This window comes from Urocampus carinirostris, chromosome 1 (genome assembly GCF_059441175.1).
Source record: "Urocampus carinirostris isolate Australia breed hairy pipefish chromosome 1, RoL_Ucar_1.0, whole genome shotgun sequence".
Lineage (NCBI taxonomy): Eukaryota > Metazoa > Chordata > Actinopteri > Syngnathiformes > Syngnathidae > Urocampus > Urocampus carinirostris.
In genome coordinates this window covers 30,324,448-30,341,087 of record NC_142349.1, presented here as the reverse complement: position 1 = coordinate 30,341,087, position 16,640 = coordinate 30,324,448, and the positions used below count along the sequence as shown (strand labels likewise).

At 40.6% G+C, this 16,640-nt stretch overlaps 1 protein-coding gene across 1 annotated transcript; it reads left to right on the top strand.

The window, feature by feature from the left end:
* Positions 1–205: 205 nt before the first annotated feature.
* LOC148374270 (kidney mitochondrial carrier protein 1-like) lies at positions 206–16,365 on the top strand. Its single transcript, XM_088334624.1, has 9 exons — positions 206–435; positions 541–688; positions 5,192–5,286; positions 5,393–5,478; positions 8,187–8,282; positions 9,583–9,707; positions 11,057–11,180; positions 14,367–14,447; positions 15,550–16,365. The coding sequence occupies exons 1-9, from the start codon at positions 372–374 to the stop codon at positions 15,589–15,591; spliced, it is 861 nt and encodes a 286-aa protein (XP_088190750.1). The 5' UTR covers positions 206–371; the 3' UTR covers positions 15,592–16,365.
* Positions 16,366–16,640: the final 275 nt, after the last annotated feature.

The window sequence follows — 16,640 nt, the reverse complement described above, 5'->3', positions numbered from 1 at the left end:
GATAGATAGATAGATAGATAGATAGATAGATAGATAGATAGATAGATAGATAGATAGATAGATGTTATATGGTCTCTGCATAAAGTGCTAGAAAAGTGAAGATGACAGGAGTGAGCCAGAGCTGAACATTCGCTCAATGCAAAAAAGAAATACATAAATGTTCGGTTGCTCAGCAACAGTCATGGGCGGAGACACTGTCGCCGTAGCAAATCATAGAGCTCCGGTTCGTCGAGCACAAGAACGTGTAAGTCGGCGGTGGAAGAAGAGGCGTAGCAAGGCGATACGGAAGACAGAAAACACCCAAAAGCCGACAATCAATTCCATATTTCTTAACCCGAACGCGACCGAGGTTCAACCGGGACCCGGAAAAGATGTCCAACGTCAATTGGAAGCCTTTTGTATTCGGCGGACTCGCTTCCGTGACAGCAGAATGTGGTGAGTGGCTGACGTTTTGAGGAAGCCACGAGGAGGCCCGATCTCGCTTCGGGAATCTTCCGACAAGTTGACAAACATGACTTTAGACGACCTTCTGCGTTCCAGGTACCTTCCCAATCGATTTGGCCAAGACGCGACTTCAAGTTCAGGGTCAAGTGGGCGACGTCAAATATCGGGAGATCCGGTACCGGGGCATGCTACATGCCATCGTCAGGATAGCACGAGAGGAGGGTGTCTGGGCACTTTATTCAGGGTAGCTCAATTATTTATCTTTGTGTGTGTATTGCACGTTTATATCTTTCATTTCCCCAAGTTACTATTTTCTTTTTACTGTCATAGTCACCGATGTTGGGTGCCTTGCGAAAAAATTAGTTACTAGAGACTTCATTTCAAACGTAATTGCGTTATCCCCCAGATTACTGACACTCAAAAGTAGCCTGTTACTCTGAAGTAACTATTTCGTCACAAATTACCGTAGAGTCGTCTCATGTTTATTTGTATAGCCTTTTATCACAATGACTCTCAAAGGGCTGCACAGACTATTGCAAACTATAGACCAGGGGTCGGGAACCTTTTTAACTCAGAGAGCACAATTTTTGGAAATGTGTTTCAGTGAGAGCCATATAATATACTTTAAGACTGAATTCAATTAAATGTGAGCATAACAAGCGTCTTAATTTATTATTTGGAATAATGATGTTATAATACTCACCATGAATGCGTCTTCTGGTTCTGCATGGATTTGCTGATGGTTTTGTAGTCTGGTTGGTACTTGGTGAGTTTAAGCTTCATGCAGGCATTGAGGCCTTCATCCGTTAAACGTGATCGTAGGTTGGACTTGATGTTTTTGAGATGTGAAAATGACTGCCCACATGAATATGTCGATCCAAACATTGTCAATACACCAATACTCACACGCCTCAGTGTGTGGTATGTGACTGGAAGCGCGTTCCAAGCTTTGAGAATCAGCTCGTCTTTGGGTTGAAGTTTGTCCATTTCTGTCCTCATGTGCTTGCTCGCCAACTCCGCTTTCTGTCATGCAATTCTTTCCAATTCTTCATTCAGTGATTTGAACTTGCTCATCCTCATCTCTGAGGCCTTCAGGTCAGCCACTTCTGCTTCAAAATCTACCAGGGAGACATCAGGAATGCAACTCAGGTCGGCTGTGTTCAGTGAACACTTGTTTGGATGGGTGGTGAACTTAATAAGACCACAGTGCTCACGAAATTCTCCAAAGCGCGCTTTGAACGACTGGAGGAGACCGGATGTGAAGCCAGCTAGCTGGTGGAGATGTTTTGAGTGGGCTCACTTGTTGTGTATGCCTCTGTAAACTCTGTTTTTCGAAATGTAGTAAGCGACCTGTTTCAAAATCCTTGATGAAGAGCTCCAGCTTGTTTTCAATAGCAAACACAGCGTGTTGAAGGAATAACACTGTATTTCCAACGCCTTGCACTTAAACGTTGAGCTGGTTTAGATGTTCGGTAATATCCACGAGATAGTAAAACTTGAGGAGCCACTCAGTTTTCGCTACCTCAGGATGCTCGTTGCCTTTCATTTCAAGAAAAATCCGTATTTCGTTGAGGCAAGCCGTAAAACGGCTGAGCACCTTTCCTCTTGACAACCAGCGCACATTGCTGTGCAAAAGCAGACCGTGCAAAGGAGGCATGGCGTGTGTCGAAGTGCCGCTTAACATTCGACTATTTCATCGATGCAATTTTGTCATTGCAAATTAGGCATACCTCTTCACAAAGGCAAATTCTTCGGTCTATTCGTCCTGAAATGTACGACATTCATCATCTTTTTTTCGTTTCGCCATCTTCTCCATCGAAGAGTTAGCTTTGAGCTAATGACCAACGGCCAAGTGCCAATGGACGCAAAAGGGGGCGTGTACCTGTGCCCCCAGTAACGGCCAACATAGGGTATTATCATCCAATTAAAATAGACAATCGCTCGTGCAACTGCAACTCTGCACAAGACATGATCAATAGAAAATCGATGGATGCATTTAAAAAAACGATAATTTTTTTAAACCCAAATCTGCGAGCCAGATGTTATCATCAAAAGAGCCACATCTGGCTCGCGAGCCATAGGTTCCCGACCCCTGCTATAGACTATTACAGGGGTCATGAACCTTTTTGACCCAAAGAGCCGTAAAAGCAAAAAATGTTTTGAAAGGAAATTGAGAGAGCCACATCATGTATTTTCAGACAAAATTGAAAAAAAACTGCCAAACACGCTCTCTAGACAGAAGCTAATTCTTTAGCACATTTTATTTCACTGTGTGTCATTTGATGATTTCAATCAAATGTATGAAATGATAACAATGCCAAATCCTGTGTCCCAAAATCAATGTAAATATGCCATTTACAATTTGTCTTTCACCTTCAGTTAAGAGTGTTGAGGCAATTTTTTTCCATGAAATTTGTCCTTAATAACGGTTTGAAAACAATGTGCTTGCAAAGTTCTTTTGTAAAAATGTCACAAATTACTACAAACCATAAGCTTATCGTCATATTCACTTTCTGTAGAGAGAGAGAGAGAGAGAGAAGGAAGTGCCTTGCTGTGTGCAGGGATCCGCCCACCTGTACTGCTCACCCAATCAAAGTCGTTTGCCGAGTTTTTATTTATCAGTTTAAATGATTTCTTATCAAACTTCTGCATTAAGTTGCTTTGGCTTTATAAGGACCAAAATCAGAATGAAATCGCTTGACTTTGGAACGCCACAGAGAGATGTGCAATAGTTACATTTTATTTCAGAGCCATAGGTACTCATGTAAAGAACCATATATGGCTCCTGAGCCATAGGTTCCCTACCCCTGGACTATTATGAAGTCATCCCGCTGATCTAATACCCGCATGAGGGCAAGAAAGAAACTCAAAAGCCTCAGCATGGAGAAACCTTGAGAAGGGACCACACATGATGTAATCCCCCTTCCAGAATGACCAGGCTGCAACAGTTGTTGCAATAACAAACAATACACCAATATCGTCAACATGAAATATGTGTCTTTCATAAGCTATCGGATATAAGTGTGTTTTAAGCCTAAATTTAAACTGTTCCATTGAAGTTGCAGATTGAATCTTAGGGGGGCAGAGCATTCAACAACACCGGGGCCCGAATGGAGAACACTTTTGAACCTGCGGATCTCTTCTTGTATAGCCTATACTCGCATCGAAGTCGACCCCCTAAAACGGCTTCCAGATAGCCACAAAAAAATTACAAGAAAACGTGTACACCAACCTATGGAAGCAGTGAACCCTTCATATTTCTTGGCGTGTGCAATCTTGAGAGCTTGCAAACCATGGGCGTAACAAATTCAATCAAAACAACAAAATATGGCATTTATGATACTCTCTTTACCTTATTAAAGGGCAGCATATGCTTAATTGTGATGGGAAAACATCTAGATTTGAAATAAAAAAAGTAAAACAAAACCAAAATATGAACAACGTAGCGTCAGAAATACTCCACTGTCTCAAAATGGTTCAGTCCATTTGATTCCTAGCACCGTTCTTGCCTCCCTCCACGTTCTTCTTTAGCTCGGCTAGTGTCACTTGCGGCACAGCAGAAAAGTCTGTGGAAACTACAGTGTATTATGGTGGGATTATGTTATACAGTGGTTATGTTGAACAACTAATACCATGATATTATTATTATCAACAGATATAAGTCCTCATTTGAGCTGCATTAAATCAAATGCAAAAATAATCAGCCTAGATTTATTACTAATAGTGTTTCTGCTAAACAAATGTAATGTTCGCAAGTGGCGCTCTTGATCAGTGTTGAGTGGTCCTAAATCACTTTAAGTAAGATTAAAAAATCATTTTTCAACCTGTCAGACACTTTTGGTGCTCAGCTCCTCCAAAGCTCTGAACCTAAAATCGCCCGTGTCAAACTAACACATAAAGAAATTCAGCACTCTTACCATAAATTTTGTGCTCACTTTTGCCTCATTGATTTCTTTCCTAATAGTGACAATTAAATATGTGCATATAAACTGACACCCTGATTTCAGTATTTTATAGTTGTAAATACAGCTTAGAATTACAGAACGTCCTACCAAAGAAGCCTAAAAAATCCCGCGTAACCCTGCAGGTATTAAAGCCCTGTTTGTGCGAAGAGTTTAAGAAGGGGGACTGAATCCATCACGCGAATCCTCCATGCACATACAGAAACAATAAAGACAGACTGGCGGATAATTTAAAAAAAAAAAAAGAATTGAGCCAAATAGACCCTGAACATAATGATTGACGTTTTCTGCTTAAGATCTTAGCTCTACTGGTTCTCTGTTCTTGAGATGGCACCATTATAGCTTCAGTTGTATTTTGTAGGTAGATATTATTAACCCGCCCACCTTTTAGCTTTTGATGCATTCATAAGGCATGTCGCTCATGGATCGAGGGCTTCATTTTACCACACGATCGAGGAGGAACCGTCAAATAACATAAGACATTTTGACTCATGATCTGCTTTTCATTAGTTTCAGAGTAACACACCATGTCGTAACAACTGTTGATTTACAAAACTTGATGAATAACACGTTACAGTACCCGTTGCCAGGAAACATTTCGTTTCACAACCGTGTTACTCCCAGCACTCATCATTGGGGATATCATTGAGCTTTACACTCCCCATCCCTTTCGTATCTATGATTAACCATGAATTGTCAAATCCGTACTGTCATGTGTTCCCTTGTTTACGCGAGCTCCCATAAGTACTGAATCATGTCATGCCATTAAACCTGACTTACCACAGAATAGCTCCTGCCATGCTGCGCCAGGCTTCCTACGGGACCATTAAAATTGGAACATACCAGAGCTTCAAAAGATTACTGGTGGAAAGGCCTGAAGGTGAAGTGTACTTTTTTACGCACTTTATGTACAAACAAGCGCTTCATGTTTTAGAAGAAGGAAAATGAACGGAACTGTCAGAGCCATGTCCTTTTCTTTCTTTTAGATGAGACTATGCTGACTAATGTGCTGTGTGGTATCCTTGCTGGAGTCATTTCTTCTTCCATCGCCAACCCCACTGATGTGCTTAAGGTAGCCTCCTATTACAATTGTGATGTGGAAATAGCTCACATGTGAGGCACTTAGGCAACGGTATTTGAAAAATGCATTGTTTTGAACACTTGCAAAACTCCACCCACTGCCATTTGGTTTAAGTTCGTCTAAAATCCAGAAACGAGACACTCTTACTAGCCTGTAGATATGTTACCTACCGTGCATGCAGTTTGCCAGTACAGTAACCCCTCGGCTTTCGAAGTCAATGCGGACCAGAACTCTCCGGGAGGTAGTGACGCCCTTTCATAAAGCCCCCAAGGGTCAAACTTACCCCGAGATGACGCCCTTACCGACTGAGAGCGTATAATTATAACCAAATACCAAGTATAGATCTAGAAATAAAAACACGGAACACTGCATTGCATTTAAATTAATGGTCTTTATTGGCATTATACATATTACAAGAAATTGGAGGGCTTTGCTTTACAGTGTAAGGGAGCAATTTAAAGAGTGGCTGGCTAGCTGCATGCTAGCAATGGGTATCTTGCAGTTTTGCCAGGTCTCCGCTATGGGTAAAATACAACTTTCCAGAATGTAGCAGTTTTCCACAAGTTGTTAGCTACAGGTCATCTGTTTCATAGGTAATGGATCTGGCTTTGGTGAGATGCAGGCTTCACAGGGGTGGCCTGTTAAGTAGCGGTAGGCTGTAGCATTACTTTTTTTTTGTCTCCTTACGCCGACTCTGTCACTTTCCGGGCCTAAGGGCAATTCACGGAGTACCCAATGGTGGTGAACACCAATAATTTGCACTCTTCTGACTTTCCCCAGAGTCTGATTTAATGATTTCCTTTTCAATGTAACGAGCCGCTAAAAGGTAGATGTCACTGTGCTTTGCAGTTTGTTTTGGTGGCCAATTTGGTCACTGTTTTACTGACATTATACATCAGCCTATCATAGTCGCAAACACATACAGTCACAGCCATCTTACAAAAACACATACAACCTTTTATTTAGGTTACTATTCAACTCAATGGTTTTTTTTTTCTAATGAATGACATTTTTCACACATTAGAAGGCACTTAATAATAGATAGATAGATACTATATTCATCCCCGCAGGGAAATTCACAGCGCCCAGGGCATACCATGCCCTTTAGCATTTGGTCAATCTCCATGTTTTTCCAAATTTCTATTTGGTAATAAGCCCACACAAGTAATTGTGTTTTACAAATTATCAAAACTTTTTTTGCATTTTACTTTTGAATTTTTTTAATTATTTCTGCCCTTTTCTGACACGTTATGGGACAATCCAGAAATCCAATCCACTAAATGATCATGAATTCATTGTTGTTTTTATATAGGGCTTTTAGATCAATGTAAACTAATGAATGTTCTGAATTGAAACAAATGCTTTTAATTCATCCTGATTCCGACCAACTTAATCAAAAAATTAAATTAACAAGTGTATTGCAAACACAAAATTAGCATTTAGTAAATCAAATTTGTTTAACCCCTCGACAAAAATAATCCAAAATTCAAACATGTTGCACCTCCTGCATTGGGTTGGAATGTGACAAGTGTGCCTTACACAGGGTTACATAACATTAGTGACTCAACGGGTGTCATTTAATCCCAACAGGCCCTCAATGCCAATTTATTAATAGAGCGTACCGTCCAAGGCTCATTTGGGCATTCTGTAAATAATATGGGTATGCATATTGTACACACATGGGGCTAGACCTGTAATTACTGTACACATGCAAGGCCACCACGCAATTGTGCATGGCGACAGTTTGGAGCATAGTTTTCAATCGTAGCACATGGAGCCAAGTGGTCATGAGTAAGACAGGAGGCAATTATGTAAACAGCAGACAGACAGAGCAAGTTAAGGTCAGACTAAAGATTTCATTTATTCACTTTTGCATCTGCTTATGCTCTATGGGGTCGCAAGGATGCTTGAGCCCATCCCGGCTGACTTTGGGCAGGGGACAACAAACATAGAAAGACCAAATATTATCACGAAGATGAAAAAAAGTCCAAGAATACCCTGAAACATGTCTTCTGTCCACCATTTTTGTCCAACCGGGTAAAATATTTACCCCAAAACACACGATAATGCTGACAGATTATTAAAAAAATCCGCCTAAATAGCATTCCTGCATCTTTTGACGATCTTTGTTCCAATCAGTTTGTTTTGAAACTAATCACTCGGCAGATGTTTTCTAATATAGCCGTTAGCTTTTGAGCTTTTGATGACACCACTCGGCCAATTGCAAGCTTTTTTTTCTTTTTTACACTCCTTAGCCTGTCACAACCTATGAGGGCTTGTATTGGGGAAAAAAAACGTCATGACCTACTTTGGCTTCAAAAAGCTTTAGCCAATAGTGACAGATGAAAATGTTGATTGACACATTGGTTGGCTGATAAAATTTTACGGCCTGTAATAAGATCAGATTCGGGGGGTTTAAATCACATGCTAATACTTGTATCCAATCTTGTTTATGTAAGACCTGGGCTCCTCGTGAGGGGCTGGGATGCTGTTTTTTGTAAACACTGCTGGATATGCATTAGTCACACAATTTCATCGTCACTGGAATAATATTGAACTGCAGCTTCCTTGTCTGTTGGACTGCACCTCTTTTGGGGCTGTTTTGTGACATTCCATACTTTCTTAATTTCCTGCCTACAGCAGTCTCGTAAACAAGGCTTTTGCTACCTCATTTCAAAGTTTTTGCGTGTACTTTTCAGATCCGCATGCAAGCCCAAGGGAGGGTGATCCAGGGAAGTATGATGGGCAACTTCATCAACATCTATCAGCAGGAGGGTACCAGGGGACTGTGGAAGGTACAATATACAGTTATTGAAATTGCACTGTATGGAATGGGAGACATTTACCATCGGGGTGAGGCAAAAACAGATCTTGGGGGCAATATGTAAAATCGCTTAGCTTTCGGGACTCTTTGGTCATGACCAAACATTATTGGCCACCCTTTTGAGGCAATTTAAAGATCTGGAACTGGTGATTAATTTCCTTTTTATTTCTATTTTTTGTATTTTTATGTTAGTAGTGCCGGTTTTGGTATGGGTGACTAATAAAAGCCGAAGTAAAAACCCTTAAAATTTGTTTTTGAAATAAAATCTTATATTCCACTACAGTAATTTAAACAGAACGTCTTAGTTATTAATACATTTTAAGGAATGGTAAATGGAATTTGTGATTAGCTTTTCATTCATTTTAATTGAAGGGGTGGTTGGTTACTGGAGCAGCAAGACCACAGACAATCATGTCAGCTCCCCTGTAAAGGAGCCTCATGTGTGAAATCATGCATTTTTGCTTATATTTCAAATCAAAATTGTTTATTTTATCAAGGAGGGGGGGCAGCACGGCGACGCAGTGGTTAGCGCTTGTGCGGCACAGTTCATGTCATGGGAACCTGTCGTGGGTTCAAATCCAGCTCCAGACATCCTGTGCGGAGTTTGTATGTTCTCCCCGTGCTTGCGTGGGTTTCCTCCGGGCACTCCGGTTTCCTCCCACGTTCCAAAAACATGCATTTCAGGTGAATTGGCCAGTCCAAATTGTCCCTAGGTGTGAATGAGCGAATGAGTTGTTTGTCCCTGTGTGCCCTGCGATTGGCTGGCAACCAGTTCAGGGTGTCCCCTGCCCACTGCTCGAAGATGGCTGGGATGGGCTCCAGCCCCCCCCCCCGCGACCCCTTGAGGATAAGCGGTACGGCTGATGAGATGAGATGAGATCAAGGAGGGGAGCTTTTTTCCAATTGTAGTCATGCAAAGATGACATCAGAGTTTCTAGGGTTTAAGGTAAGGACCATTCACGGCTTAGCTTCTGAAAATCGGTAAATCATAAGTGGTGCTATCTCTGCATTTTTTTGTTAATTTTGATGCATAGCAAAGGGCAAAAAGGCTGCTTCTGACAAGGATGATAACGGAAAGTTTGCTTTTTAATACAGGTCTGGCTTATGCAATATATAGTGTACTCTTACTGCTGTCTACAAAAAGTATTCAAGGTAGAAAAGCTTATCGTTGTTATTAATGCTGGAAACACCTTTCATGGGCTTTGTGGACATTTTTTTGTTTTGTTTTTTTTGTTAGTCAGATATTGAGCGTGCCTGTCGTTCTCTATCAGGGGGTATCACTAACTGCCCAGCGAGCTGCTATCGTGGTGGGGGTGGAGCTGCCCGTGTATGACATCACCAAGAAGCATCTGATCCTGTCCGGTCACATGGGCGACAACGTGTACACGCATTTCATGTGAGTGAGAGTTCAGACCGGTCCAAAAAGAAGTACGCATCTGCTCCGCTCTTGATTTGATCACAAACAGAAAATTGGAGAGCAAGTCTACATGCAACACTTGAGATCTTTAAAGGTGCGCCGTAATAAAGAGCAGACGGGGCCCCAGTCCTGATTTGAAGTATCGTAACATGCGTCTCTGCTTCTCATATAAAGTTGTGACTCAACAGAACAACAATTTCTCAGTACACTCTGCAATCCTCAACATTCTAGTTAAACCAGTACGCACAATGATCACTGTTGGGTTAGGAAAATTGCCTTTGGGTAATATAAAAGTAGGGAAACATCATTGTACAATATATCTGACAATAGAAACATATTTGACATGGATTCTAAGTCATTCCGTCCTATGCAGCAATGTTAACACATGCTTTCTTTATTAGTTGTTTGCTACTTTTTATTTCCATCACTGTTGATTTTTTTTCTTACCCACCAGTTGACAGAAACACTTCTGTTATTTAGATGCTTTGTCACCAGCTTTTGTCATATTTAGCTAATTGTCAATGTCTTATCTAATGTATCAACACTATTGTGTACTTGTGGTTACAATTTGAATGAACTACTTGCACAAGCTTTATTAATTGTCTGATTCAGAATCTCAATGAAAATGCCATGCTGCGGTTTTATGAAAGCCAGTATGTATTCCTCATTTTAAAAGGCAACATTAGAATTAGAATTATTTTTATTGTCATTGACATGTCATGGTTAACATTGTTTGTAACAAGAATAAACAGGGCACTTAAGGATACACAGATAATATAGATTAAGAGGGAAAAATAAGAATGTTAGGATGAACAGGGAAAAATATTAACTACATAGTGCTTTGAGACTGGCTTAAGTTGTAAAAATAGTGCAATAAAATTGTGCAATAGCAATATTCCCAAATTAATTAGGATTGAAGTATAAACACACATTTTAAAATAAAACAGGCAGACTGTAAGAATATATATTTCCAGCTTGCTTAGAGTGGTGACCGCCTTGGGAAATAAACTTGTCTCTCATCCTGTTAATCCTTGTTTTAAGGGAGCGAAAAGGGGGGTGGCCCAGGAGAAGGAACTCCTTTATAATATAATTTGCTCTGTTGCAGTATCGCAAGCCAGTGATGTCCTCCAGACTGGGCAGATGGTATTTCTGGGCCATGTGGATTGCAATACATACTCAAATTTGTGTTAAATTGACTGGTTTTCAAGGGTTTAGTAGACCAGAACAGGCAACGTTATCAGAAGTAGTGCCGAAATACTTCCATGTGTACGTAGGTTAAGCCTAACAATATGCAAAGTGACAATTTTGATCTATTTTGTGACGTGCAGATCAAGCTTTGCATGCGGCCTGGCTGGGGCCATAGCTTCCAATCCCGTGGACGTCGTCCGGACTCGCATGATGAATCAGAAAGGAGGAGCTTTGTACCAGGGAACGCTCGACTGTATACTGCAGGTCAGTCCGAAAAAACATTAGATAATATTCGATATATACTGGGAAAAAAAATCTGAGGCAGATAGATTGTTCAGTCATGTTACTGGGCTAAATTATATTTGGAAAGACCTTTTTACAGAGAATATTTACAGAGCCATTACCACCCTTAACACACACCGCACAAAAAACTGAAAGTCCTGCAAACACACTACCTCATACAGATGTAAAATTGTATTCATGCCTATGCTCACTTTGCACAATGTTGCCTATTTTTGCACTAGCGCATATTGCACTAATACGATCCCAAAACTGTATGTAACATCCTACATGCCCACGTTTCTTGTGTAAATATTGTGTAAATTATAACCTTTATCTTCTTTGTTCCTTTATATTGTGTAAATTATAACCTTATCTTATTTGTTCCTTTATCTTTGTTTTCTTTTATCCTCACTGTTAAATGTGAAACTGGAGTGCCACGTCCAATTTCGTTGTCACAATATGTTCAACCCATTTTGTAACAATGACAATAAATGTATGTTTTATTCTATTCTAACATCCAAAATGACACTGTAAACTCCTTAAAGACGGAATTGGTGTACCTGCAGTGTCAATTACAGACAACATAAGAGTTCAATCGGAGGGACTGACACATTCTGTGTCAAGACTGAACACATCTAGAAACAAGCTTGTGTTTAAAGGAACAGCAGTCCAGTTAGATTAATTAGGGCAGCCGTTAGTCTCAAAAAGTCTCAAAGGGCTTCAAACACAACTAGTACAATATCCTGTGGTCTGAAACCTACTTGAGGGCGAGGACAAACTCAAAAAATCTCTTCATGAGGAAAACGAAGAACCTTTGAGAAGGGTCGCACATGAGAATACCGTTCCAGGATAAGCAGGCGGCAATGGATCTTGCAAAGGTATCAATAGACGATACAGTCAACATCAAAAATGAAATGAAATTATCTGCATTTATGTAGCGCTTTTCAAGTCAATGAAGACTTCCCAAAGCGCTTTACAATGTGCTTCTCATTTACCCATTCACACACACTCACACACCAATAGCAGCCGTACAGACATGCAAGGCGCCAACCTGCTTATTGGGGGCATTAGGGGTTCACTTCGACATGTAACACGGAGAAGCCGGGTTCGAACCTGCGATCTCTTGATCCCAAGACGAGCGCTCTATCTCCTGAGCTAAATCATGCAAAAAGCAACATCAAGCTTCCTGTCTCAAATAGCTATACTGCAGCAAGATCTAGGTGATGGCATGCATCAGGTCTTTCTCCTTTGTAGAAAAGAAAACAAAAGTATGAGGTCAACTTCACTCATGCGCTATTGGACATAAGTGTGTCTTAAGTCTAGATTTAAACACATCCACAGAGGTAATGGACATTCTCAGAAGGAGGAACATTTCACAGCAACATGGCCCAAATGTGGAACGTTCTCAAGCCTGCAGATCTTTTTCCTGCCTCTTGGAATCACTGGTACACCAGCATTTTCCTAGAAGAGGGTCCGAGCATGAACATAGGGCACAATCAAATCAAAAAGATAATTGGGGGAAACTTTCGTATGTTAGCAACAAAACTGTAAAACCACATCTTAAACTGACAGCATTTTTTTCTCATCACATTGTTCTTAAAGGCACATGTGTTGGTCCTCTACTTCACTCTCAGGCAAACTGGTACAGACATAGAATATCAACTCAATATTTTTCACTACCTTCCGAGCATCGAATGCCACACATAATCAGAATGACTTGCGAACCTTTTGATATTTGCTATAATCATGTCCGGTGTGTGACATTTTCAGAGCATTATGCAGTTTGTGTTTACTGTACGCGAGGCAACTTGTGACCTGAAAGCTGCATGGGCTTTTTTCAGTCAGCACCAACTGCAGGCTTGTCAGAATGCAGTTACCAGACTACAGTCATCCCTCGGTTATCGCGATTTATACGGACCAGAACCCTTGCAAAAAATGAAAATGGGCAAAGTACCATTGGACCTTCAAAAAAGCCCCCAAGGGTCAAACTTACATCCTAAGCAACTGAGGGTATACTGCTGTAAAAATATATAACACTTTAGATTCTCAAATAAAAACAAAGAACAAAGAGTCTCACTTCAATGGTCTTTGTTGTCATTACACAAAAGTACAAAAAACTTTCAGTGTAAAAAGTGATTAGTGTGCGGCTCGCTATCTTCACGCTAGCATTAAAGTTCCTTGATTTGATCTATGTGTTCGTGTTGATTAAAATACAACCCTTACTTATGTAACTGTTTCCCACGAGTTATAGCTCTAGGTCATTCGGTTCGTAAGTAATGGATCTGGCGTTGGTGAGATGCAGGCTCCGCGGGGGTAACTTGTGAGGGTTGTGGGGTAGCTTAAGCCACAGCAGTTGGGCAAATATGCAGCCTCGCTATTGCCTCCTCTCCTGATGTCACCTCAGCCCATTCCCGGACCCGATAACAATCCACGGACCGCCCGCTGGCGATCACCATATTTTTTGCTCTCTTCTGACTTAGAGTCAGATTTATATGATGAGTTTAAATGTAACGAGCTGCTAACAGCGAGCTGTTGCCGTGCTTCCCAGTTTATTTTGGTGGCAAATTGACTTAAGCTGCTCCCTTTGATAGCAGTTGCTGTCTGCTCATAACACAACGCACCATACGTTTATCAATGGCAAAAAAGACAATTCAATTCAAAATCTGTAAAACGGTGAACCAGAGATAACCGAAGCATAAAGTAGCGAGGGCTTGCTGTATATACAACTCAAAAAGCTGTCACTTAAGGTTGTTGGTTAACTGAAGGTTATCCCAGATAGTGTCCAAACAATTACTGGCCATGAAATCTAACAATTCAACGCCTTTTGGAAATTGGGACCAAACTTCTGCTGGGGCAACAAATTCAAACATGGATGCATTGAGGAGAACTAAACACAGACAGAAATCAAACAACATACTCTACCTCAACAAAAAAATTGCAATCCATTAGCTAAATGCACATCTTATTTTTTTGTAGTTCAATCTGTATAATTGAGCGATAAATCTTTTGTCTATATTTTTACCTTCCAGCTATATTTCCCTCCATTGCTGAGCAAAGATGAATATCTTGCGGTGACATTCATTGTTTGTGGCTGGTAAAAGCACCCAAAAGACTTAAAAAATGAGGAAGAAATCACAAGCCCAAATGTGTATGAAACCTGTTTTTCAGACGTGGCGCTCCGAGGGTTTCACGGCCCTCTACAAGGGCTTCTTCCCCAACTGGCTCCGTCTGGGCCCCTGGAACATCATCGTATCCTTTTAAACAATTAATTAATGATCTACATGCACGCTGGCTATGCAATGCAATGTCTTTTGGAATGGGAGAAAGTATCTCACGGAAGCTTCGAACTATAGCAATACCCTGAAGTTCAACCTTGTTCAATGTTATCCAAGGGCTTACATTTTTGTGAATTTTAATTTGGGCTGTATTGATATTTTTCTTTTTACTCTAAGGTTCCACAGCATCAAATGGCAGAATTGGCCTATTCATAGTGATGTAGTCAGTATTTATTTATTTATTTGTCTTTGTCTCTTTCTCTGAATCCTACGGTCTCTTTCTCTTTCCTCTGTCTCTGTGTACCAAAATAATATTGCACTTCCGTCTCTGAATTTTTGTAGGAAAATACAATGAGTGGGTACTTGTAATGATGAAATGGAGAGCTATTTCATGCTTGTCCCCGTGTTTTTTGTTGGTATAGCATGAAAATGTTAATGAAGAAAAAGGCCGGTTTCAAATACAGTCCAAACACCAACCCAAACCCTAAAAACATGAGAGAAGCGTTTATTTGAGCTCATCTAAAAAATGCATGTACTTGCACTCGCCACAAAGGGACAGAGTCTTTAATAATGACTTAAGCCAGAAGATGGCGTCAGCAAGTAGAGAATTTCAAAACTCTAGACAGTACCTTTTATTTTAATTAATCTATTTTACATTTTAATTAGCATTTGTAGTAAAATCAGGAATATAATGTATTAATTGAGCAAAGGTACCTTCATATTTAGTAATTTTATGTATAATTTTCCTTTTTTTCTAACCAGAAAAGCAGGTTAAAAACTTGATACAGTGAAATAATACTAAAGATGAGCAAAATAATCTGCCAGTGGAATTTACTGTTTGCAGGGCAGGTACACTTACTTCTTCACTACTGGAGGATTTGGAAAATTGGTTTTGATAGTCCTAAAAAGTCATTGAATTTGGGCATTAAAAATGTGTACGAACCCTGATCACATCACATGAGTTTTTGACAGATGAGTCCTGTTTGATGACGAACGAAAAATCGAATAACATGGTAATGTTGCATATTTGCATGTTATCCCCCAAAATAAATCTCCTTCCTTAACTCCTCATCCAGTTCTTCCTCACATATGAGCAGCTCAAGAAGATCGATGTCTGAGTTTCAAAACCAGGGCGACGATGAGCGTGATTTGAAAGGTGCGAGGTTCCTGACTGTAGGGATTGGGACAGATCCAAAATGGCAATACAGGTGGAGCCTACAGTGCTACATCTAGTGAAGACCTTCGTCCCCTGCGGGAAAGCGTTACGTGTTTTGTGTTTGCGTATGCGGGCTACGGGTTTCTGGCCTGCATCTGTCAAGGGGATTTTTGCACGTTCTGTACTTGAGTCTGATGTTTTACACCATCCAAATATTTCTTGTTAACTGGACTGAGAGTTCGGTGTACCTTGCCAGGATGCCACAGTGGCCTCTCCACTCCAAATAGAACTCGACATTGAGTGCCTTCAAGTTTTTCAACAGAGAATGTCGTGGGAGAGCAGTTGACAATCACTGCAGCTCTTCTTAAATGGAGAATATGTTGCAGTTTGTCAACAGACTAAACATTGTTTTTTAAATGAGAGGCAAAAGCAAGAAGAAATTGGTTTGGTTTGTAATATTATTTAAAGGCTGTGCAAGGTCACTATGTAGACATGGTGGGCAGCTTAGATGATTTTGTATATTTTATTTTGCATACTGGCTTGGGTTTATTGCTGGGTTTACTGCTTATTTGCACTATTACTGCTGCACGCGCGACGCCTGTTACAGTCCAACTTTGTGTGCACTTTTGTCATATTTTATACTACCTGGCTTTTTTGAATAGCCGAATAACAGGCGAATGTCAATATGTACATTTTTTAAACATCTCTGTCAACGTGAAATAAAATGGAGAAAAAAACACCAAGCTGTCGTTATCTCTTCTCTCACCACACAGCGGCGCTGTGTATCTCCATTCGGTTTCCAGCCCAGATGACTGCAGTCCTGTGGAACCTTGATAACCCCCTTTCAGACTTTAAAAGTAGCACAGGATTGCCCAGCTTCTACCAAACCACAAAACATCAGCCTATGAATTATTCAGGCCAGCCTAACGTATAATTGTTCTTGTTTCGGAAGGTAAAGTTCCAGCTTTCCTCGTATTAGGGCTGTTAAGATGCTGATAGCTCAAGGGAGCA